Here is a 22954-nt window from a genome sequence, read left to right as displayed (position 1 = left end):
CTCTGCTCCAGCCCCATGTCTGTGCCGGGCGGCTTGTGGGTCCGTGGTCTCCCCCTCGCCCGCACGCCTCCCCGACAGGGTACACTCCCGCTTTGCCATCACAGCATTTGGGCAGCCTCTGCCCGCCTCACCTCTGTGTGAACCTCCAGCTTCCAAGCAGCATCCAGCCCCCCACCGGCCTCAGGGGCCAGGCATCGGCTCCCCGCCTCCCAGGGCCGGGCCCTGGGGGGACCCTTCCCAAGGAGCCAGGTGGCGTGGGGTCCTGGCCTTCGCCCTCGGGTCCGCCTTTCCCCGGGGGGCTCTGCATCTCTGTGCTGACCGCTGCTGGCCCCTTCCCCGGGTCGCTGTCAGGGGCTCTAGGGGAGGATGGGGGTGGGGAGCAGGAGTGAGACGGGGCCCCCTTCTCCCTGCAGCCTGCACAGCTCCCCTTCACCACCCGGGGCGCCTCAGTTCTCCCCGCAGCAAATGCTCCCGCATTCGATTCTCTGCTGTTGGGGTGGGCTCTGTTTTCCCAGCGGCCCGGACCAGTCCGCTCGCTGTGTGGCTGGGGGAGGTGAGCAGGGGCCGGTTCCCGGTCTGGGTGACACGGGGGTGAGATGTCTTTGCAGGTCCAGGGGAAGCCACCGACGCGCCCCTGCCCCAGTGCCCGCCCGTCCCAGGCCGTCGGTGGCCCCCACCCCGGGAACGCAGCGGGCACCCATGGCTGGACCCAGCGGAGCAGGGCCAGCTGGGGGACTGGCTGGAGCCGGTCAAGCCTGGAGCCTGTCACCAGCCCCGGGCTGCCCGGAGCCACACGCTCCTGCTGCCCAGGGGACAGGAAGGCAGGAAGCGCGTGGCTCGGCCGCAGTCAGAGCAGCTCCTGAGCCGGCGGGCCTGGAGGCGGCAGCCGGGGGCTGGGGGTCGGGGGCCGGGGGCCGGGGGTGGGGGGCCGGGGGCGGGGGGCCGGCTCGCTCCTGTCCTCGCACACGTGTCCCCATCTGTCCTCTGCGCCGTCTTGGGCTCCCTCGACAACTGGCTTCCGGCCGAGCCAATGCGCATCAGGCACTGAAGTGGCCCCCGCGCCTCTGCTTCCATCTGCCCCCTCCTGCCCCAGCCGCCCAGGCCTGGTCCTGTCCTCCGCCCTGCGAGCACAGAGGCCGCGGCTGGCCTCCGGCGCCAGGCCATCCCCTCGGCTCTGCTCTGCGGGGGTTCCCGCCCACGCTAACGCCCCTCTCCTGAGTGGTGGCGGGGCCCTGCTCTGCTGTCTGGCCCCTCCTGGCAGTGACTGCAGGGGGCGGGGGGGGGGGGAAGGTGGCAGAAACCTGGGTGGGGCGGGTCATGCGGGATCTCGGCGGGGAGCAAGGGCACCCCCGGGGGGTGCTCCGGAAACAAGGCCTGCTGAGTGCCCGGGATGCACCGGGGCAGGGAGGGGAGGGTGCGGGGGGGGGGGGCTGGGGGCGTGGACCTGGGAGGAGCAAGGGGTGTGTGTACACGTGTTGGCAGAGGAGCCCGGCTCGGCGACAGGCGGACTGAGGGGGAGAGGGAAGGGCCCGGGACGACCGTGGGGAGGAGAACTCAGGTACGGCGTGGGGACGCGGCCCTGGCGACAGTCCCCGCGCCAGCAGGGGCAGGCGACAGGTGAGGCCTCCCTGCGCCTGCCTGTCTGCGTGTGAGAAGGTCGGGGCCCAGAAGCCAGCCCCTGCTGAGAAGGTTGCTATAGGAACACAGCGGTGGCCCCCGCGTGCTTAGGGAACTTTTTATTAGACAGCCGGTCGCAGGAGGTGACAGGGCTTCGGCCCCCGCCTCCTGCCGCCTCCTTCAGTCGGGGGCGCTAAGTGCTCTGTGCCCCGTGGGATGAGTTAACCGATGGCCACGGCTCAGGAAGGCAGTGAAGGCCGCTAGGCGGTCAGTCCTGGGCAGGGCCCCGCCGCCCTGCTCTCCATGCCTGGGTGGCCTCCGCCATCCACAGTCGCCTCCTCTTGTTTCTGGCCCTGAGCGTCCCCAGGACAAAGGTCGGAGGGACCTTGCCTGCAGCAACGAGTCGATGCAGACCAAGCCACAGGCATGGGAAGCGCAGAGCGGCCCCGCAGGGGCGGCCAGGCAGGCTGCGCAGCTGGCCTTCCGGGCAGAGCCTCGGGAGCAAGGGGCTCGTGGGGCCCAGGGCCGGTGTGTCTGACCTGAGACCCCAGCTCCCGCAGGCAGAGCGGGTGCTTTGGGTTGCGTGGTTACATGAGCGGTGACTTTTGTTACCGTCCTCTGCGCCTTCTCATCCATTTAGCTGACCGTGTTCGACTGGGGTCTGATCAGCAGCAACGGGGGTATGAGCAAACTCCTGCCTAGGCCCCCGCCCGGCACGCCTTGTGGCCCTGCACACGCACGCGCATGCGTGGGGTCCTCACACGTGTCCAGGTCGTCAGCGGGGACGAGGTCGTGCCGGGGCTCGAGCCTGGCCTATGGCTCCTGGGTCTGGCTTCTGAGCAAACTCGGGGCCTCCTCTGCAGCGCGGATGCGCAGGTGCTGTGGACGAGGAGGCCGGAGTGGCGGGGTGCGGGAGCGGGGTGGGCGGCGGGGCGGGCCGCGTGCGAGGGGAGGCTCCGGCAGCAGTAGGGTGGCGACTGGGTGGGCGGGAGAATCTGGGGACTGTCGGAGCTGTTTGGAGCCCTCGAAGTGTGCAAACCCAGGGCCAATACGTCCACCACTGGCAGCTACAGGGCGTCTGGGGGAGAGGCAGGACTTGGTGGTCGCTGTGCATTCACGGCAGGACAGTGGCTGCCTCATGTCCGGCTGTCACTAGCCCTGGAGTCCTTCCAGCCTGGACCGTCCATCAGGCTCGGGCCACACTAACCGGAGGGCCAGTCCCCGTCCAGCCTGGCCGTTCCGCTGGCCCCTCCGCTGACCCCTCCGCTGGCCCCGTCTCTGACCCCTCCGCTCCGCCTCCCGCACAGCTCACGCGCGGACACCAGGTGGCGCTGTCGTCCATCAGCTACGTCGGCTGCTCGCTGTCGGTGCTCTGCCTGGCCGTCACGCTGGCCACCTTCGCCATGCTCTCGTGAGTCACCTCCCACTCGTCCCATGTCCCCGGACGTGTGGCGGCCTCACCACCCCAGCCCCTGCCCCCCCTCCCGGGGCCCCCGTCAGATTCCGCGTGTCCCGTGTCACCGCTGGGCAGCTGCTTCCGCGGCTTTTCATTTCGAGGCCTGGGTTGCAGGCAGGGGCTTCGCTGGCCCGTGAGAGCAGGAACTGAGGACCCGTGGGCTGGGCAGTGGGTGCCTGGCGTGAGGGTGCTGCAGGGGGACGCTCTCCCACGGGCCCCCATCCCTCCCCACCAAAGCCACTGGTCTGCTCCGAGCCCCAGGAGCCGCCCCTCGGGAGGGCGGCAGCCGGGTCCCTCTGCAGCCCTTTCTTAACTGGGAGACGTGCATCCGGACAGACAGCTGTGCAGCCGCACGGCCCCCGGGGCCATCGTGTCACTCAGGCCTGGGCGGCCTCCCCTCCGGGGTTCCCCAGGGTCCCTCCTGGGGTCCTGCACCCTCTCACCCCTGCTGCTGTGTGGTTCCGTGACTGTGGGGGTCCCTGGCTCCATCAGTCGGGGCGGCCAAGTCAGCATCTGGGGCCTCCGCCTCTGCTGCCGTAATGGGGACCCAGGACCCTTGGGCAGAGCAGGTGCACACGGGGACACATGAGGAGGTTCTGGGGGGCCCAAGCCAGGTGGGGGGGGCCAGCATGGGGCTCCTGCTGGGACATTCGATCTCTGACCCCTGGAGCCTCCACTGTTTGCTCAGCATGCTCCCCACCCAGGTGGGGTCAGCTCCCAGCTGGGGCTCCTTGGAGGTCAGGCCGTTTGTGCAGCCCTGCGGCAGCCTGGCCGGAGCAGGCTGGGGGTGTCCGGGATCTCGAAAGGGCGTCATGAGCAGGACGGGAGAGCGCTGTGTCCCGGTGGTGGGCAGGGCTCGGGCGGGGCGGGGCCAGGTGGCTGCGAGGAGCTGGGTCAGAGCGGGGTGGTTTCCGAGTGCAGCCTGGAGCTCCTGAGGGCCATCTGGGCGCTTCGTCAAGGCCTCTGGGAGGAGCGCGTGGGGGGCCACGGCCAGGCCCGCCCTGAGCCCGGGGTTCAGCCCTGCTTCTCTGCCCGCAGCTCGGTCAGCACCATCCGCAACCAGCGCTACCACATCCACGCCAACCTGTCCTTCGCCGTCCTGGTGGCCCAGGCCCTGCTGCTCATCAGCTTCCACTGCCGGCCGGGCACCGTGAGTGTCCCCTCTGCCCACCGCCCCACGACGCCGGGCCGGCACCCTCTCCTGCCGCTAGAACCCCCGGGACGCCCCGGAGAGCCCGGCCGAGGTTCCTCCCGGGACACAGACGGCACACGGGTCTCGTTTCTCTGCTCGACACCCAGGCAGCTAACAAACACCGCGAAGTGGGCGGACTGGGAATTCCAGAATCCAGGGGTGCCAGCCGCGTCCCAGGGCTGCTTCCCCCGCCTTGCAACTCCCTCCCTGCAGGCCGCCCGTCCCAAGCTCCAGGCTTGGTCAAGGTGTCTGCAGGGAGGAGGGGCACCTTGCTCCCTGGGGGCCCCGCCCACCCCGGCACCCACCCCGGCACCCACCCCATGGACCAGCCGGGTCCTGCGCCCACCCCTGTTGAAGAGAATGAGGAGGCTTGTGCTGATTGGCCCGCCTCAACCCACACCTTCCCGAACCAGTCCCTGTGCCTGGGAGGGGGCGCGGGCAGTGACTGGTCACTCCTGAGTCACGTGCCCAAGTCCCTCGGACTAGGAAGTGGAGCCATGCCTCCCAGGAAGAGCATGAGGCGACATGACCAGCAGACGCCCCCAGCAAAGGATGCCAGGGGCGAGAGACGCGGAAACGCCCTGCGCACACCCAGAGCTCTGACCCCGGCCCGTGTGCTTCGCTGCCAGGTCCCCTGCCAGGTGCTGGCCATGCTCCTCCACTACTTCTTCCTGAGCACCTTCGCGTGGATGCTGGTGGAGGGGCTGCATCTCTACAGCATGGTGATCAAGGTCTTCGGCTCGGAGGACAGCAAGCACCTCTACTACTACGGGATAGGATGGGGTAGGTGGGGGTGGGGCGCGGGGGGGGGGCGCGGGGCGGGGCAGGCGGGGCGGGATGCGACTTTCTCTTCATATCGTCCTTCTTCACACCTTGAAGAAACCAAGGCAAGAGAACCGTGTTGGCTTATCGAAAGCAAAAGTCTAATATCAGTGGGAAACACTTCTGACTGACTTTGGTAATTTGGGTATTTTTACAAAGATTGATTTTATTGGTCTTATTGATTTTCTCTATCGTTTTATATCATCTAGTTCATTAATTTCTGCCATAATGTTCATTATCTCTTGCCTTCTGCTCGCTTTTGGTTTGGTATGTTCTTTTTCCAGCACATTAGGGTAAAAGTTTGGGTTATTCATCTGAGATCTATGCTTTTTTAAAAGCGGACGTTTATAGCTACATAAACGTCTCAGAGCATTGCTTCGGCTGCGTCCCGTGGGCTTGGAGTGTGTGGCTTCATTTTCATTCGTCTGAAAGGATTTTCTGACTTGCTTTCTGACTCCTCCTTTGACCCATCTATCATTTAGGGTGTGTTGTTTAATTTCCACACATCTCTGAATTTCTCAGTTTTTTTCCCTATTTTTAATATCTAATTTCATCAAATTGTGGACAGGCAACATATTTTGTACAATTTCAGTCTTTTGGGATGTATTAAAATTTGCTTTATGGCCTAACAAATGGCCAATCCTGGAGAATGTCCCACATGACCTTGAGAAGACGATCCATTCCGTGGCCATTGGGCGGGGTGTCCAGCAGGTGTCTGTGAGGCGGTTTCCGTGTCGTGCAAGTATTGTCTCCTCGTCGCTCTGTCTAGGTTGTTCTGCTCATTACTGACGGCGAGGTGCTGCAGTCACCAACTACTATTGTTCGATGTCTCTCTCCCTCTTTGGCTCTGTCGATTTGGGTTCACGTCTTCGTGGCTCGACTGTTAGGTGTGCCTCTCTTTACAGGCGGGTCTTCCTGCTGGATTGACGCCTTTTACCATTATAAAGGACCCTTCTTTCTCGCCAGTAACCTTTTTGTTTGTTTGTTTCGTAGCCTGTTTTGTCTGATTTCAGTATCGACATTCTAGTTTTCTTCTGGTCACGGCTTGCGTGGTGTATCTTTTTCCATCCATTCGCTTTCCACCTATTTGTAGCTTTGCATCTGAAGTGTGTCTCCTATACGCAGGACCTAGTTACATCCCAGTTTTGACCGAATCCAATCCGGCAGTCTCTGCCTTTTGGTCGGATTGTTTACTACTTTCACACTTGACACTGCGGTTTACACAGCTGGATTTATACCTGCCACTTTACTTCTTGTTTCCTATGTGTCCCATGCCTGTCTGGCTTCTCTGCTCCTCCTTCTGCTTCTTTTTGCATGGTTTTACCACACTGTTAAAGGCATTTTCTTAGTGGTTGCTATGGCGTGTATTACCATATTTATCTTAGTTTATTAGACCCTCTTTCAGATCTAAGATAAATCGCAGCGGGACATAGAAACGCCACCCCTACGTAGCCCTGTTCTCTCTTCCTTCCGACTGTGTCATGACTGTTATGTAGGCTGTATCTGTACATGGTACAGCTCAACAAGACATCGTTATAATTATCGCTTTCTTTAATCTCATGTCCTTTAAAGAAGCTGGGAGAAGAAACACACGTGAATTTTCACAAAGTTTGTCATCTTATCCTTCTTATCTGCCGTTTCCGATGCTCTTCATTCATTTCCACGGGTTCGAGCGACCCTCTGGTATTGTCTGTTAACTCAGAACAGCCTTGCTCCCTGTACTGTCATGGGCGAGCACACACCACATTTCGCTGTTATCGGTCCAACAATACATTATGTAATTGCATTTTATACCATTGTTGTTTAAATCAGTTATGAGATAAAAGGGAGAAGAAATATGCATCTATGTTATATTTTGTAGCTACACAATTTCTTTTACTAGTGTCGTGTGAGTGAGTGTGTGTGTGAGTGTGTGTGTGTGTTCACATTGCCTGGGGTTCTTTCAGCCCGAAGATCTTTATCTAGTATTTGACGTAGGGCAAGTCTGATAGCAACAAATCTTTCACTTGTTTATTTGGAAATATCTATTTCATCTTCGGTTTTAAAAGCTTGTTTCGCTAGATGGAGACTCTTGGTTGGCAGGGTTTCTTCCTTCGATTATGTCATCTGCCTGGCTGCAGAGACTCCCGTTTCTCACGATAATTAATCTCTTGATCGTATTGGAGTCCCTTGTGCACAAAAAGTTGTTTTTCACTTGATTCTTTTGAGGTTTTCTTTTTGCCTTTGTCTTGCAGCGTTTTTATCCTGATGAGTCTGGGTATACATCTCTTTGTGGGCATCTTTGCTGGGGTTTGTCGAGATTCACTCTATCTTCAAGTTTGCCGAGTCTTTCTTCTGCCATTTCAGATTTGCTCTTAACCTTCTCTACTGAATTTCTTTCATTTTAGTTATCGAACTTTTCATTTCAGTTATTTGGGAGGGCGGATGGAGGAAGTGGGCTCTTACCTGGAATACAGGTTCGGGAACACGGAGCTGAGGAGCTGAGACCTGCCTGCAGCCTGCCCGCAGGGAGATGCTGGGAGGAGAAGGAGCCCTGCCTCCTGGTTGCACCTGTCGGAGCGATGCTTCCCTCGTGCTGAGCTGGGCGAGGAAGCGGGCTGCGTCTCAAGCATCTCAGACTCTTTGTTCTTACCAAGACTTTCTAGGATTTCTTGAACATTTTTCTTAATTTGCCATATGCCCTTAGAAAAATTTACAGAGACTTTAAATGGTCGCGCTGTTAAAAGCTACGTCTCACTGAAGAGGGGTCTGTGGAGGGACTCATGCCATCATTCTCCTCCCCATGGATGTGGCTTGGTTGTTTCACTTCCTTCCGGCCCGGCCCGGCGAGGACAGGAAGCCCCATTTCCCGCCAGAGTGGGCTGTGGCAGCGGACTTCGTTATGAAGCATCCACCTGGCATTAGAGACCTGCTACTTGTTTCCGGTTTTCCTCAAATCGATTTAATTTCCACAGTCCCCACTGTGCAAGGAGCAGTAAACATGTTTGTTTTGTGCTTTGAGACGCTAATATAATTTACCTGAGGGTCAAGTGGGGGTAAGTGATGCGCCCCTCCTGGCTTCACCTGGGCGACATGCAGAGAGGAGGCTCGGCATCCACGTCCAAGGGCCAGAGGCCCTGCGGGGGGCGCCCGTGGTCGCACTGGGGCCCTGGACCCCGCCCGTGAGTGGGCTTGCTGTCCGCGCCGTGCTCCCCACGCCCGGGTGCCTGCGCCCTCCACGGGCTGAGCCCAAATCAAGCATGACCTGCTCTTCCAATGTCCCCGTGACTCCCGCGGAGAGGAGGGCTGCTCCTGCTGTGATTTCCGACTCCATCGACAGTGAGGGCTGATAAGACGGCATGTGACCAGCCTCCTATAGCTGCTAGCTTCTTTATGGCTGTGGTCATATGATTTAGGGACATGCGTGCACACACCCACAAGCCACAGCAAAGGTGATGGAAACGAATTACAGTGTTTATGCAACTCATCTGCACAGTGAGAGGGGCCCAGTGCATGGAGCTGTGCGGTGGCTGTAAGACGGTGTGTGTGTGTGTGTGTGTGTGTGTGTGTGTGTGTGCGTGCGCGCGTGCACATGTGCATGCATGTATCTGCATGTGTCTTTGTGTGCGCATGTGTGCACATATGTCTGCGTGTGTGCGTGTGTGCATGTATGTCTGTGCATGCATGTGTGTGCGTGTGAGTGTGTTTCTGTGTGCGTGTGTGCGTGTGTGCCCCAGTCCAGTATGGTCTTGAAGGACGTCTTCTTTTGTCTGCACAGTGTTGCAGAACAAGTAAATTGTTTGCCAATATTTTTAAATGGAGAGATTTTACATAAAATTACTGAGTTCTTTTGAAAAGTGAGGTGATCTGGGGACCCTCCTTGGGGACCCTAGCTGGAACCGCGTGGCTCCTGATGCCGACAGGACCGCTACAGGCCCGGCTGCGCCACCCCCCGTGTAAGCCGTCAGCAGGCGGAGGGCGGGCTGGGTGCGGACCTCAACCCCCTCCCCTCCGCATTCCCTTAATCAGCTTCTTCAAGGCGTCCTGCGTTCTGATTAGGCCAGATTTAGCTTCAACCCTAAATAGAGACGGTCTGCAGACAGCTGTACTCTCTTGACCTTTAGTTAGTGATTGAGGAGCTGGAGGCTGAGCCAGGCGCCGGGAGCCACTTCGCTCCCAAGACCCTAGGGCTGGTCCCCAGTGCTGGGGATGATTGGGGAGCAGGCGTCACGCAGCCGGTGCCTCGTGCCTCACACCCGGCCACCTCTGCCACCCTCACGATGGCCTGAGAGGCGGGTGCTGTTACCCCCACTCTACAGCGGGGGCGGTGGCCAGGGAGGTCCAGCCAGAACCTTGAGGCGGCTCTGTGGGTCGGGTGGCCCTGGGAGGGAACCGGTGTGGCGAGGCCCAAAGCCCGGCTTCCCCAGTCCCCATTCCCCACCTCGAGGGTCCCGGCTGACAGCACGCACCCACCCAGGGCCTGTGGCCCTGCTCAGAGGAAGCGGTGGGCCCACCCTCCTCTCAGACACCGCGGTCACTGCCCCATGGCACGGCCCCTGCTGGACACGGGTGACACGGGGAGGAATGACAAAGGCGCTCCCAGGGTAGGTTGGGGGACAGCTGAAAGCAGAGGAATCTTGGCTCTCCATTCACCTCTGGGCAGCAAAGAGGGGCCGACGCCGGACCCGGGCCCCTCGTGGTGGCCGGGCCCAGGGGGAGGAGGGGGCGAGCGCTGGCTCCACGCGAAGGCGCGGCCGCCCGTCCTCCGGCGCCCATGGGGACCTGACGCTCATGCCCTCCCTCCCGCAGGTTTGCCCCTTCTGATCTGCGCCGTGTCCATATCGTCAGCCACGGACAGCTACGGGACCACTAACAAGTAAGTGGGGTGTGCCCGAGGCCCCTCGTGTGTGGGGCGCCCCCTGGGAGGGGCTCGGTGAGGGACCCAGGGCGCAGTTCTGTCTCCCACGTCCTTCATGGGGAGGTTCTGCCTGAGGCTGGTCCCCTGCCCTGGCCTTAGGAAAGGCCACTGTGCCCTGGACGCGCTCCCACCTGGGACCAGTGCCCGGGTGTCAGAGGGCCCCGGGGTGGCGAGGGGGCCGGAACCCGCCCCCAGTCATGGCTGTGTGATGGGGCGTCCACTGTGCCAGGCGTGGGGTCCGTTGCTCGCGTGTGGCAGGTGGGACTCCACAGGGTTCAGGACCCCGGGCCACGGTCCGTAGTGGGGTCACGAAGCAGATGGGGTGGTGCCGCGGGCCACGCCAGGGTCTGAGTCCCAGGAGTGCGACTTCCTCTCCGTGCAAGAGAAAATGGCTCCATCGCCAGCATCTTTGGGGAGCCGTCCCCCATCGTCGGCCACGCCGAGGAACCACGGTGCGAAACGGGAAAGGAAAACGCCATCGAGGGCCTTCCAGAAGGGACAGGAGACGAACGCCCTCAGGACCAGATGGTGTTTCAGCAGCGCGGCCACCGGGGAGGACCTGGCCTCTCTGCTTCAGGCAACAACTTACTGGAGTCGAGGCGCGTGAGGAAGGCGGGCAGGCACTGAAACGCGTGACTGAACCGGCCGTCCTTCTGGCCCTTTCCTTCCCGTCCTGGAAGGCGCTGGAAGCCAGCACCCACAAAAGGAAGCTGCTTCTCAGACACGTGTGCACGCGCCGTTCCGCTCCACGCCAGCCGGAGCGCGCGGATGCCGTGCGCGCCTGCCGTGTGCGCCTGCCGTGTGGCCCCATCTGCGTCCAGAGCGAGCCTGTCACCTGCCAGGCTCCCGGGAGCGAGGACTGCCCCGCGCACGTGGCCAGCCCCGGGTGGCTGTGCCCAGGTGCAGGGAGAAGAGATGCCCCAGGCCCGCGGGCTGTTGGCTGGGCCGACGTTCTGAAAAGAGATGAAGTTGGCGGGGAGCGGGCGTTGGACCCGTGTCAGAGCCAGAGGACTGGGGACGGGACCCCACGCCCCAGAGGGCGCTTCTCCACAAGTCAGAGCCGTCGCTGGGAGCCACCGGGACCTCTTCTCTGGGCTGGGGACGCTGTCGGGAGCGTAACTGACCGTCGGCTCAGGAGCAGATGGGAATGGCCGGCGCCCTGCCACGTGATGACTTGTCCACCCTCTAGTCCCCCGCAGAAGGCACCAGCCAGGTCAGGGGTGCAGCGCTCGGGAGGAAAGCCAGCCCCCCGCGAATTCCATTTATATTCATGATAAGGTTGAAACCTCCCTTGCCTTTGGGCGGCGCTCCGCAGACGGGAGCTCTTCCTCTAACGAAGGGCCCGTAAAAGCCTTTCCGTGAGCCAGTCCGCAGCCCTGGAAAAGTCTCCGCGAACGGGACACGCGAGACCGTCGTGGACGCGGCAGACGCCGCCGCTGGGGCTGCCGGTGCCCTGCGCCCGTGCCCGGTCCACCCCGTGCTGCCCCAGCGGGCCCTGCGCGAGGGCGCCCCGCGCCGGGGCAGGTGGCACAGGGAGCCGAAGTGACGCGCCCGCTTCCCTCCGCAGTTGCTGGCTGTCCCTCCAGAGCGGCGCCATCTGGGCGTTCGTGGCCCCCGCCCTGCTGGTCATCGTGGTACGTTCCTGCTTCCTGCTGAGGTGGGGGGGAAGTGGGGGTGCTGGGGAGGCCTGGGGCGCGGGGTACAGACGGGGTGGGGTGGGGACTGCCTGGGCACAGATGGTAGGGGGGTGCAGGGGGAAGGGTGAGGAGGAGGGGGGTGGGAGCAGGGGGAAAGGAGGGGGCCTGGAGCTGGGCCTGGGAGCAGATGGCAGATGGGGCGTGGCCTGGGCCGGATGGGGCGGGGCCTGGGGTAGATGGGCGGGGCCTGGGCCGGACGGGGCGGGGCCTGGGGTAGATGGGCGGGGCCTGGGGGCAGTCTGGCTCTTTTCCTTCCGTAGTTTCATCCTCACTCCCTCTTGGTCGAGGAGCTCCTGGTCTCCAGGGCCGGGAATACTCGCCCCCTGACCTCCATGCAAGGGTCGGAATTCTGGGGTCCCAGGGACGGGAAACCCGACGATACTGGCAGGTGGACAGGCCTAGGGCTTCTAGGCCTGGGTTCCCTGCCAGTCCGCCCCCCTCTGACAGGCTAAACCTCTCAGGGTCCCCCGAAATTCCCGGAACAGCTGTCGCGGGGGAGGGGAAACACCTCTGCTGCCCACCATGACCCAACCCCACCTCTGGGGCCCGGGGCACTCGCCTCGCCCTCCAGGCCAGGCCCCAGGCCGTGGTCACTGCCCCGAGCCTCTGCTCTCCAAGGGCGTGGGGTCCTCCCTGGGGCCCGGGGACACTCGTGCCTTCAGGGTCCTCATTCCCCCCTCCCCACTGGCTGTCCCGGCCTGCCGTCACGGCCACCATGACCGGAAACTGTCCTCTCTGTCCTGTGACAGGTCCCCTTCCATGTCACTGGTGAGGGCAGTCAACGGGGACTTGGGGAGAGGGTCTGTGGGTGGCACTGAGGTCCCCCCACGGAAACATCAAGGCATCCTGCACCCTTGCCCCCCCTCCCCTCCTTCATTCCGCGTTTGGCGCCACCGAGTGCGCGAGCGAGGCAGGTGGCCAATTAGAAATGCGTCCGAGGGAAGATGCGGAAGACCTGGCTCGGTCCTTCCTCATTGAAACTCCGCTCAGGCACCGCCGTGCCCCATAGAGGTGCAGCAGCGACTCCCGGGTACAGAGTGTCCAGAGGACAGGGAGGGGACACGTGTCATCCTCGCCTGCTTGGGATGGGGGTGCCAGGCCCACACCCCTGTCTGGAGATGTGATCTAGGGTGTCACAGGCGATGGGTGATTTCCTTGGGGACGTGCCGCCTGTGGGCGTCCTGGGTGCCCCGTGGCCCAGTGCCCGTGCCCCTGGGCTGGAGGACGGCGGCTCTGCGCCCAGCTCACGGGCCCCCAGAGGGAGAGCAGACAGCAGGTGATGGGCTGAGTGGACGCCGGCCATCGCCCCTCCCATGCCACCCCTCCTGCCCTTGCAGCAGCCCGGGGCTGGGCTGCGGGGAGTGGACCAGGACGCCTGCCCTCTGGTCGCCAGGAGGTCTGGTCCCTGGAGGCTCGGCAGGAGGTCAGGGGCCCACGGAGGTGAGGCCAGGTCCATCCCAGGCTCCCCCATGCAGCTGCGGGCACAGGGGCTGCCCGGTCCTCGGTCCTCGATGCTGTCCCTCTGCCCTCAGCTCCCCCCGTCTCATGGGACCCCGAGTCCCAGGCACCTTGCAGCCCTGCCTGGCCGTCTCTCTGGGTGCTGGCTTCACGGGGTGCCTGTGTGTTCTTTCTCTGTTTCCAATGGTCAGAACCACATCCCTGTGTCACCTGTGCATGTGGAGGGGGCACGGCGTCTCTGCAGGTCCAGGGGCTCACGCCCCTGCTGTGCAAAGGGAGCTCCTTCCAGGGGGCACAGCTGGGGGCAGGGGCATCCTTCACATCAGGCGGGGACAGGGACGTCCTTCGCGTCAGCAAAGAGCACAGTGTCCTTCAGTTAGTCACGTCAGCTGCGGGAGACAGCACATTGTCGTGGTGATGTGTTGTTGAGCTTGCAAATCCAGGGCTGTCCCTTGTCCCCAGGGCCGCGGGAGGCTCATCTGCAGACACTTTGTCCCCAGCCTCTTAGCGGATCACAGAGGCTTCAGTTAGAGACCCGCGTGCTCCCCCCCTCCCCGCCCGCTCTGGGGTCCTGGGGTCGGGTGGGAACGGCCGGCGTCTCCCACTAAAACAGAGAACAGTTCTCCAGCAGACTTCAGTCACGCCAGTAACCCCGCGCTTGGCCCCTCGGAATCAGGGGCATCTTAGCCTGAGTCCCACAGGAGCTGGTTCTGTGCCGGCCCCGCAGGAAGGAGTCGGAGTTTCACGATCTTCCTGTCCCCAGCAGACGCAGGGCGCTGGGTCTGTGTGGATGACAGTCGTGCCGATACACGCGCGTCCGTCACAGCTGCAGACAGGGAGGTAGACGCGGACGCGCGTGCAGACGCAGGCGGAGCGGGTGTGCTCGCACACCGCGGTGATGGCTGTAGGTGTGCACGTGTGCGTGTGCGTGCGTGTGCGGCCCTTTTGCTGTGAAATACCGCTCTACACCCTGCGGCTGTCACAAATAGATACCACGTAGCCTTGACCAGGTCAAGAAACGGGACGCGGCCTGAACCCCTCGTCGCTCCCGCCTCCCCCGCAAGGTCCCCACGATCTGAGTGCGTCTCCTCCCCGGGTGCTTTTTTTGTTTGTTTTACTGAAATGCAGCCCGAGAATTATTCCCTCGACATGTGTCCCAGGCTGCTGGCCGGCGGTGCTGATGGGCTGCCTGGCGCTCACGTGCCACCTGCCTCGCCCCGGGGCCTTTTCCGATTTCCAGCCAGGTGGAAGCCGGGGCGCGGCGAGGGCCGGCCTGCCTCTGGGGCGTTTTATGGACTTCCAGCCAGTTGCACACGAAGCTGCCGTCTCCCTGTAATTGTGCACTGATGCGGGGTCGGTTAGCTGTGCCCCTCCGGGCCGGGCAGAGTTCATCCCAGGCAGCCGAAGTGTGTGTGCAAATGAAATCAGACGGGGCCAGGCCGAGGGAGGGGATGAACCAACAAGCCCCGGCAGTGACGGATGGGGCAGCCGATAACCGAGCAGCTTACCCACCACTCAGACACTTCCTCCCGTCTTAAACAGAGAGGTCAGGAAAACAGGAACCTGGAATCCGGGTAATCAATCACCTGAAGCAGAATCTTCCATCTCCATCCAGTGTCTGTGTGTCCACGGCTTCTCGCCCGACAGGCCGGGGGCAGAGTATTTTTGCGTCGTGTAGCGCAGACAGGGGTTGCGATGGGACCGTGGGCTCACGTGGGGTGTTGTAGCTTCTCTCCAGAGGCCGCCGGGCATCCCTCTCCCAGGCCCCAGGCTTCACGCCGTCCCCACCCTCTTCCCTGAGTCACTGGGACCCTTCACATTTCCTCCTGAGCCTGAGGACACTGCCGAGATGTTCATAGGAAGAGGTTTATATCATTTCCCTCTTAATTTATAATTGTTCACCACTGAAATTTCGTAAAGTCGTTTGACATTTGAACTCTAACGCACGTGCTTAAACATTTGACATAAAAGGCCGGTCATGAATACGCGCTGTCTCTGTCCGTCTCTCTGCTCCTGGTCTCCGCCTGCCCCCCAAACGGACACCGCGTGCTCCCGGGGGCTCTGTGCGGAATCCGAGGGTATGGCTACCCGGCGGCCACTCTGGGCCTGAGCGACCTTGGAAAGGCCGTGGGCCTGCATTCCGCGTGGGGCAGGTGCCTCGGCCGTGCCCACACCTCTGCCTGTGTTCACAGCCTGTGGCTAAAACAAGACCTCGGCTTCCGCCACCCCGTGAGGATGCAGGACACAGGTCCCCAAGGTGGCCGACAGAGGACCAAGCAAACGTTCTCCCTGCCCCTGCAAATACAAGGGCGCCGTGGGGTGAATCGTGCATGGAAAACACCAAACAGTTCAGAACTAGAAATTACCCAAAGGCATAAAAGCTGAAAGCATCTATTCAAGAAAAAAGCAGCCACATTGTGAGCGCAGCAGGGGCCTGGCATTCTGAGGTCCTCCCCCACCCCCCGCACACGCACGCACAGTGGGACCCGATTCTAGACAAAGCTGTTCTCAGACGATCGCCTGACTGTCTGGAACCGAGGGTCCCAGCCCTCAGAGCAGTGACTCACACCTGCCGGGCCTCTGCCAGGACCTCCCAGCCCCCCACCCAGCAGCACGGACCCCAGTGGGAACAGGTCCCCAGCAAGGAGGGGACATGGGGCAGAAGGGGAAGTCCGCTGTGCTGTGGCCTCCGCCGGTCCCCAGGTCTGCGAGCGGCAGGAGCTGAGAGCCGGGCGGCGTGCGCCTCGGGCACTGCCGCCCCTTCGCCTCGATGGGGGTCCGGGTCCAGAGCACGCATGCGCGCCGCCCCCCAGGATGCCACCGCGAGCGGTGCTCTGGGACTGCGCCCCAGGGAGCCGCGCCCCAGGGGGCCGCGGCCACGTGCTGCGCTCTTTCCTTGGAAGCACAGACGCAGCCCAGAGCAGCCTCAGGGCCGCGGGCAAAGGCTCCAGGACGCGGCTGACGCTTGTCCGGAGAGGCCACTGGGTGTCGCGGCGCTGGGGGTGCGGCCGGGGCCAGGCGGGGCCCGGGGCTCGGCAGGGGTGGCCCGGCCTCATCTTCTCTCCCACGCAGGTCAACGTCGGCATCCTCGTCGCCGTGACCAGGGTCATTTCTCAGATCAGCGCCGACAGCTACAAGGTCCATGGGGACCCCAGCGCCTTCAAGTAAGCGGGCCCCTGGGCCCTCGGCGGCAGCCCGCGCGGGGGTGGGGGCGGCAGGGAGGGCGGGGCGCTGCGCAGCGTCCTCGGCTTCCTGTCCGCCCTCTTACCAGCCCAGTGCCCCACCTGTGGGAGACGGGGTCTCCCAGGCGTCACCTGAGGGTGAGGCGGCTCGCGGCGGGGTAGAGAGGAAGCTTCTGGCCCCTCCTGGTGGGTCCACCTCAGTCCTGCCTCAGCCGGTGCCTCCGCCGGGGCCTCGTGACTCGCGGGCCGTCCAGGCCTCGCTTTCTGCGTCTGAGAGGGGAGTGGCGCAGACGTCTCCGGAGTGTCACGCGGCCCCAGCGCCGCAGGCGCGTCCAGGCTGCCACGCAGAGGGCGGCCCTGGGAGCTCCCTCCACCCCCGGCCGGCCCTCTGCAGAAGGCGCGGTGTCTGTGGAGGGACCCGCCCACACCTGAGCTGACCAGTGTCAGGGCTCTGTCAACTGCAGGTGACAGAAAACCCAGCTCAAACTGGCTAAAGAAAAGGGGGGCTTAGGAACCCCAGTAATGGTGAGGTCCCGGGTGCACCCAGCTGGCGTGACACACGGGGTCACTCCAAGGCCCTGCCCCAGTCCCCTGCAGCGCTCGGGCCCAGGGCCTCTGGGCAGCTTCACGCTGAGATGGCCCGGCCTCCTGGTGACAAGCGGCTGCAGTGGGGGCCTCACGTCCATGGGAAGCTGCGTCTCTCTCCCCAGGGGTCAGACAGAGGCCCTGAGGCAGCAGCTCAGACGAGCCACCCCTGGACCTGTCACCGAGGAAGGGAAGTCCCCAGGTGACCTGGATCTCAATCCCACAGCCCGCCCGGGCCCCGGGGTGCAGTCAGCACCCCTAGACCACAGGCTGGGAAGTGAGCTCCTCGTGGGGCATTTGGGGGCCAACACTGTGAGTCTCCTGTCCTCGACCTGAACAGGAAGACAGTAAGGACGTCACCAGCAAATCGATAAGGCAGTTATTCCGTAATGAATTCCAAGCCTGCGAATTAAAGTGACAGGCAGCTCTGCCCCCTGGGCTGCTTCAGCTGCTGGGAGCCTTGGAGGGGGCGTCCTGTGGGAGAAAGGGCGGCCCTGGGTCGGGGGTCACGTCCCGTGCTCTTCCGTGAGGAGACGAGGCAGCACTGCCCTGCGAGGCTGGCCCGGCCCCCAGCTGTCCCCCCAGCCTGGCGGCAGCCTGGCCAGGAAGGAGCTGTCCCTCCGCCACTCCGGCCTCGCTCCCCAGGCCTCACCTACGCACCCTCTCTTCACCTGTCACGGCCCCCAGGAGGCAGCCTTCCTCCACGGCTGTCCCCGCCCCAGTGGGAGTCCCCAGTGGAGGACAAACACAGGCGAGCCCGCGAGGCCGACGGTGCAGGCATGCTGGTGCCGGCACGCCCCCGCCCTCCGCTGTCCTCGTCGGTGCCCGAGGTCAGCCTTCCCCGCAGCACCAGCACTGCGGGATTGGGAGGTCACCCGCGTGGCCCCAGCCCGGCCCCCATCTCCTCCTTCCAGGGGGCCAGCTCCTCGGAGGCCGCAGCAGGGAGGGGCCTGCCCTGCTCCCCACGGGGTAGGGGGCATCTGCCCCGCCCGGAGGCGGCCCCCTGGCCTGCCGAGCCCCGCCCCCCAGAGCGGCCTGTCCTTTCCCTTTCAGGCTGACGGCCAAGGCCGTGGCCGTGCTGCTGCCCATCCTGGGGACCTCTTGGGTCTTCGGCATGCTGGCCGTCAACAGGCAGGCGGTGGTCTTCCAGTACGTGTTCGCCCTGCTCAACTCCCTGCAGGTGGGCGCGCCAGGGCACCCCAGGTGGGCGTGGGAGGGGCTGGAGGACTCCCTCTCTCTGTTCCCTGCACACGCCTGTGAGCCCATAGCCTGGAGGTGCCCGAGGCCCGAGGCTTCGATGGGGCACCCCAGGGTCCCTGTGCAAATGGGGCCTGCAGGGTCGCGGCCCCGTCCACGTGGCAGTCCCTGTGGGATGAACGACATCCAGGCCTAGGGGGGGACGGTCAGCACGTGGGGGCTTCTGAGAGCAAGGGGGGCCTGGAGAGGCGGGGACAGGGGTACCTCGGTGTGAGTTCTGTGCCCCCCGCATGGAGAGGCAGGGGAGGGTCACCAGCCTGGAAAGCAAAGGCTTGGGGTTCCAGAGTCTGGACCCTGGACCCTGAAGCCCAAGAGGAAGCGCAGACGGACCCGCCCCAGCCCCGCCCTGGGCCCGGCGAGCACGGCGCTGGCTGTCCCGCGTCCCACAGTGGCCCGGCTGTCCCGCGGTGGCCCGGCTGTCCCGCGGTGGCCTGTCGGGCTCCAGCCACCACGCGGAGTTCCCCGCGGGCTGCTCGTCATGACATGTGACAGGCGGTCCCGGCAGGTCCTGGGATTCCTCCCTGTCCCGTGTCCAGTGTCCTCCCCACAATGGGGACCAGGGACAGGACGCGCCTTGCGGGGCTCCTGCTACCACGAGTGGCCTGAGTCACGTGACGTGCTCGCCGGACGCAGGCGTTGGGGACCCGCTTGGTCTCGTGCCTGCTGCGGTTACCGCCACCCTCGGTCCGCAGCGGGCACGCCGCGGCTCGGCTTAGGTGGCAGCCCGACGTCCGCCCCTCTCCGCCTCCCCTGCGTGTGGCTGCTTCCCCAGGTTAAGCCTGTGGGCCCCCCCGACCCCCGCCCGCGAGTCTGCTGGAGCAGCAGCACCGCCACCTCCGGCCCTGGGCCTGGCGGCTGCCTGCCTCTCGGTCAGGTTACAGATGGCGGGTGGCGTCCGGGTCGACGCTCCACCCACACGGGCTCAGCCGGTCGCAGCGCCCCCCCCAGGCTGCCCGGGAGGGAGCGGCGCGTGCGTGGGGGGCGTCCGTGCCGCGGCGCGGGGGCCCTGACCCGTTGCCTCCCCTCCTCCCCAGGGCTTTTTCATCTTCCTGTTCCACTGTCTCCTGAACTCAGAGGTACGTCCGCTCCGCTCCGACACCACGAAGCGTGGGTTTCGTTTCTGAAAAGGCACAGAGCACGGGACAGTGCAGCCCTGTGGGCTGGCGTCCGGGAGAGTGACCCCGAATGAGCCTCGGTGACAGCGACAAGCTGTGCACGGCGGGGCGGCCTCCTGTCACCCCCAAGCCAAGACACGTCCGGGCCGCCCGCCTCGGCGCTGCTGTCCAGCAGCCTCTGCCGGCCACGCAGAGGGCGGGGCCATGGACACTCGGGCCCTCGCTGGTGTCCGGCACGGCGGGGGGAGTGGGACCCCGATGTGGGACGCTGCCCGGGGTGCGAGGGGTGGCCCGTGACAGCTGTCGAGGGTGCCCCTGGGACGGGGGCCGGGAAGGGGGCAGTGACCCCTAGAGGGTCTGACTGCGCAGGGAGGCCAGGCAGGGCCGGGAGAGGCCGTGGGTGGTGCTGGCCCCTGGAGGAGGGTCCCGGGACACTGAAGGCTAGGATCCGGCCCAGGGGTCCGCGAGGCAGGCGGGATGGAGGCGCGCCCCGCAGGGGCCCCTGCGCATTCGTTTCCCCGTGGCTTCCGCCCCCCGCCACGCACACTGCCCTCTGTGCCGCCCGCTGCCGAGTGTGTCCCCTCCCCTCGGCCAGAGTGCGAGGGGCCGGCAGAGACCCTGCTGGACCCAGCCCCTCCCCCGTGCAGCCCTGTGCGTGCTGGGGACGCAGCGTGGGGCTGCCAAGGGGGCCCTCACGGTGACCGGTCCCCGTTTCCAGACCCCGCCCTCCCCCCTCCCCGCTCTTCGGGGGGCCGTGTGTCAGCAGATGCCCAAGCCCTTCGGGGGGACGGACCTCCGTTCAGCCTCTGACCCCGATTCTAACGCGCCCTCTTCCCCCCTCGAAGGTGAGAGCCGCCTTCAAGCACAAAACCAAGGTCTGGTCCCTGAGCAGCAGCTCCAGCCGCCACGGCCACGCGAAACCCTCCAGCTCCGACGCGGTGAGTGCGCGGCGGCCTCCCGCCCTCGCCCTGCCCACGCGTGCCACCTCGCCAGCCCCGCGCCCAGGCGCTGCTCTGTCACTGTCACCTGGAGGGCCACCGCCAGCCGGCCGCGAGTCGCTCTGCGGCTTTGCCGGCCGCACACAGCCGCCGCCGCACCAGGGCCCCGGTGGCTCCGAGGCCGCAGCCCAGCTCCACCGTGGGGCCGGCAGCGCCATGCGGGCCAGGCTCGCGCTTCCTGTCCAGCCCGGCGTGGGCCTGCCGGCCGTGGCACCCAGGGCCGGTGGTGCACCCCAGCCAGCCCCCCCAGCCCCGCCCTGGAGGAGCACGTGCTCCTCGCTCCTGCCCTTGCCCAGGCGCAGCACTTCGTGCGCTGACTTGGGGACGGAACGACACACTGAGCCATTGACAGAGAAGCAGACGCCGCCCGCACGATGGTGGCCCAGGCTCAGAGGCCGACAGTGCAGCAGGCCGTCCGCAGCCGGTCCTCGGAGCCCAGTCTGCGCCCTGCAGACGCCTGAGAATGGGGGCTTGACGCCCAGGGGCCACGCGGGCCTCCCCTTCCGGCCCCGGCCTGGCTCGCCCACCTCCTGCGGGAGGCGGTGCTCGCCCCCCGGCCTCCAGCTCCCCGGGCAGGGCCCCCCGTCCTCTAGCTCCCCGGGCAGGGCCCCCAGGCACCGCTGAGGGTGCTCCCGCCCGTTTCGGTGTCACGGACCCCCACGCTCTGCGATCGGCTCACGCGTACGCTTGTTGCCACTGCCTCCCCTCCCCCCCAGGAACGGCGACCCACGGGGCAGGGCCTGCTGGGCGTGGTCGCCACCACGACCCCGTAGCCTCCGTCAGAACCCAGTCACGGTGTGGAATGAGCAGACGGAGGGGAGTGAACCAGCAGACGGGAGATGAATGAATGAATGAATGAATGAATGAATGAATGGGTGGGTGCGGGGTGAGCACGTGGCCGTGAGTGAATGAATGGTAGATGAATGAGTGATGCACGAGTGAATGAATGCGCACTGGACCCAGAAATCAGTGCAGAACGGGTGGGAGAAGGGTGCTCTGGGGTTCAGGAGCCTCGTTTCTGGGGCGCAGTGGGGCCTTGATGGAGGACCCTCCCCGACTTCCTGGCCTGAGGCTCCGCCCTCTCAACTTGGGGAGTCCTCACCCCACCCTGCGTGGTTTGCAGATGAATGGGACCCGGCCGGGCACAGTCTCCACGAAGCTCGGCCCCTGGGACAAGAGCAGCCAGTCTGCCCACCGCGTGGACCTGTCCCCCGTGTGAGCAGAGGGGCCGAGGACCCGCCGGCAGCACCGCCTCCCAGACAGGACGCAAGACACGCCGCCTCCGCCGGCGGGACCCTCTCCTCGCTGTCCGGTCGTGGGATCGCAGCCGGTGACAGCCGTCCCCGCCCCTTCCTGTGAGACAGAGCCCACCCCTCAGCCCCCCGAGGCTCGGGTCCTGCCCTGGGCTCAAGGCCGCCCTGGGCTCCCCCGGAAGGCCCAGCGGCCGGCTGTGGGTCGGGCCTCCCCGTCACTGCAGGGGCCCTGCCCCGGCCCCCACGCGAGCTCACGGGACCAGGGCCTCTGCGCCAGGTCGTGGGGCCGGCTGGATCGTGGGTTCCCGAGGCCTGACGTCCATCTGAGAGCGGCTTCTTCGTCCTTCCACATGCTTTCCCGTGTCCCCGACGAGCAGCTCCAGCCGTGGGCCGCACAGCAGAGGCCGCCGCTGCCCGCGGGGTGACAGCCCTGAGGGCGGGTCTGGCAGGTGACAGTAGCTGCGTCTTCTGGGTTGAGGTTGATTGTGGGCTCAGCCCTGCAGGCCACGCGGAGTCACTGTCACAGCTCCGTGCAGGCAGGATCCCCTGGGACACCAGGGTCTGTGACGAGGCCGCTGAGGTATTTGCAACAGGCTGCAAACGGTCGTCTGTGAGATGTGCGTGTTGGGGACTCAGCCCTGTCGTGGGTGCTGCGTGACGCCCTCCGACCCCGAGCACGAAGCGCCCAGTGCCTTCCCCCGCCACGCGCCTGCCGGCTCCGCTGCTCTCACGCACCTTCCAAATGCCCCTCGCCCTGGTCACGTGGCTGTGGCATCCCCACGGGCCTCCCGCTGTGGGAGGGGACAGGACACAGAGCAGCAGGCGGAGCAGGTGAAGTGCTGTTTGTCCCTCGTGCGAGGTCCCTGGGGCCCCAGCGGCGCGGCCTGGTGTGAGGTGCCATGCGCTTGCGCGCAGCCCCCGTGGACAGGCGGGGGCCCCTGGACGGTGCAGGCGGAGACCCCGCGGAGCCCCGCGTCTGGAGAGTGCTGGCCGGCTTCTGCTCACGTCCCCGCGTCCCCGCCTGCCCGCGAGCCCGCGCCCGGGAGCGGGGACGCGGGACCCCTGAGCTCAGACTCGGACTCGCTCCTGGCGTAGTTCCCGGCGAAGCGAGTGATGTAGACGCGGCCCTCCTCGCAGCCGGGAGTCGCGACTGTCACCTGCCTGCGTGCGCGCCCCCCGCAGCCGGGAGTCGCAGGGGCAAGGCCCGCGCCCCCGCGAGTGCTGTCCGCGCAGGGCGCCGCCCACACGGAGTCGCCGGAGCCACGAAGCCGGAGAGGGTCGCGCGTGCGAAGCGGCCGCAGCACCCGGACGCTGCCCAGTGCCGCGCGGCAGTGACGCTGCGCGGTGGTTATCGTGAAATAAAATCTCGACGTCCTTGGAACAGGTGTGGTCTGTCGAGTCTGGTGCTTGTGCGAGGTGGAAGGG

The 22954-nt window shown here is 64.9% G+C and overlaps 1 protein-coding gene across 2 annotated transcripts in view; it reads left to right on the top strand.

Annotated features, from left to right (window-relative positions):
• The window catches only part of ADGRD1 (adhesion G protein-coupled receptor D1), a 72404-nt gene extending 49682 nt beyond the window's left edge, over positions 1-22722 (top strand). For both annotated transcript variants that reach the window (XM_036221172.1, XM_036221173.1), the window contains 10 exons: positions 2925-3028; positions 4112-4223; positions 4895-5048; positions 9876-9942; positions 11552-11618; positions 16212-16303; positions 17960-18086; positions 19198-19239; positions 20124-20216; positions 21400-22722. In XM_036221172.1, the coding sequence (XP_036077065.1) occupies positions 2925-3028; positions 4112-4223; positions 4895-5048; positions 9876-9942; positions 11552-11618; positions 16212-16303; positions 17960-18086; positions 19198-19239; positions 20124-20216; positions 21400-21495 (954 nt within the window). In that variant the 3' untranslated portion in view covers positions 21496-22722. The remainder of the gene's footprint in view (positions 1-2924; positions 3029-4111; positions 4224-4894; positions 5049-9875; positions 9943-11551; positions 11619-16211; positions 16304-17959; positions 18087-19197; positions 19240-20123; positions 20217-21399) is intronic.
• The last annotated feature ends 232 nt before the right edge of the window (positions 22723-22954 follow it).

The sequence above is a fragment of the Rousettus aegyptiacus genome, unplaced genomic scaffold (assembly GCF_014176215.1).
Source record: "Rousettus aegyptiacus isolate mRouAeg1 unplaced genomic scaffold, mRouAeg1.p scaffold_m13_p_5, whole genome shotgun sequence".
Classification (NCBI taxonomy): Eukaryota; Metazoa; Chordata; class Mammalia; order Chiroptera; family Pteropodidae; genus Rousettus; species Rousettus aegyptiacus.
This window is presented reverse-complemented; position numbering and strand designations above follow the sequence as displayed.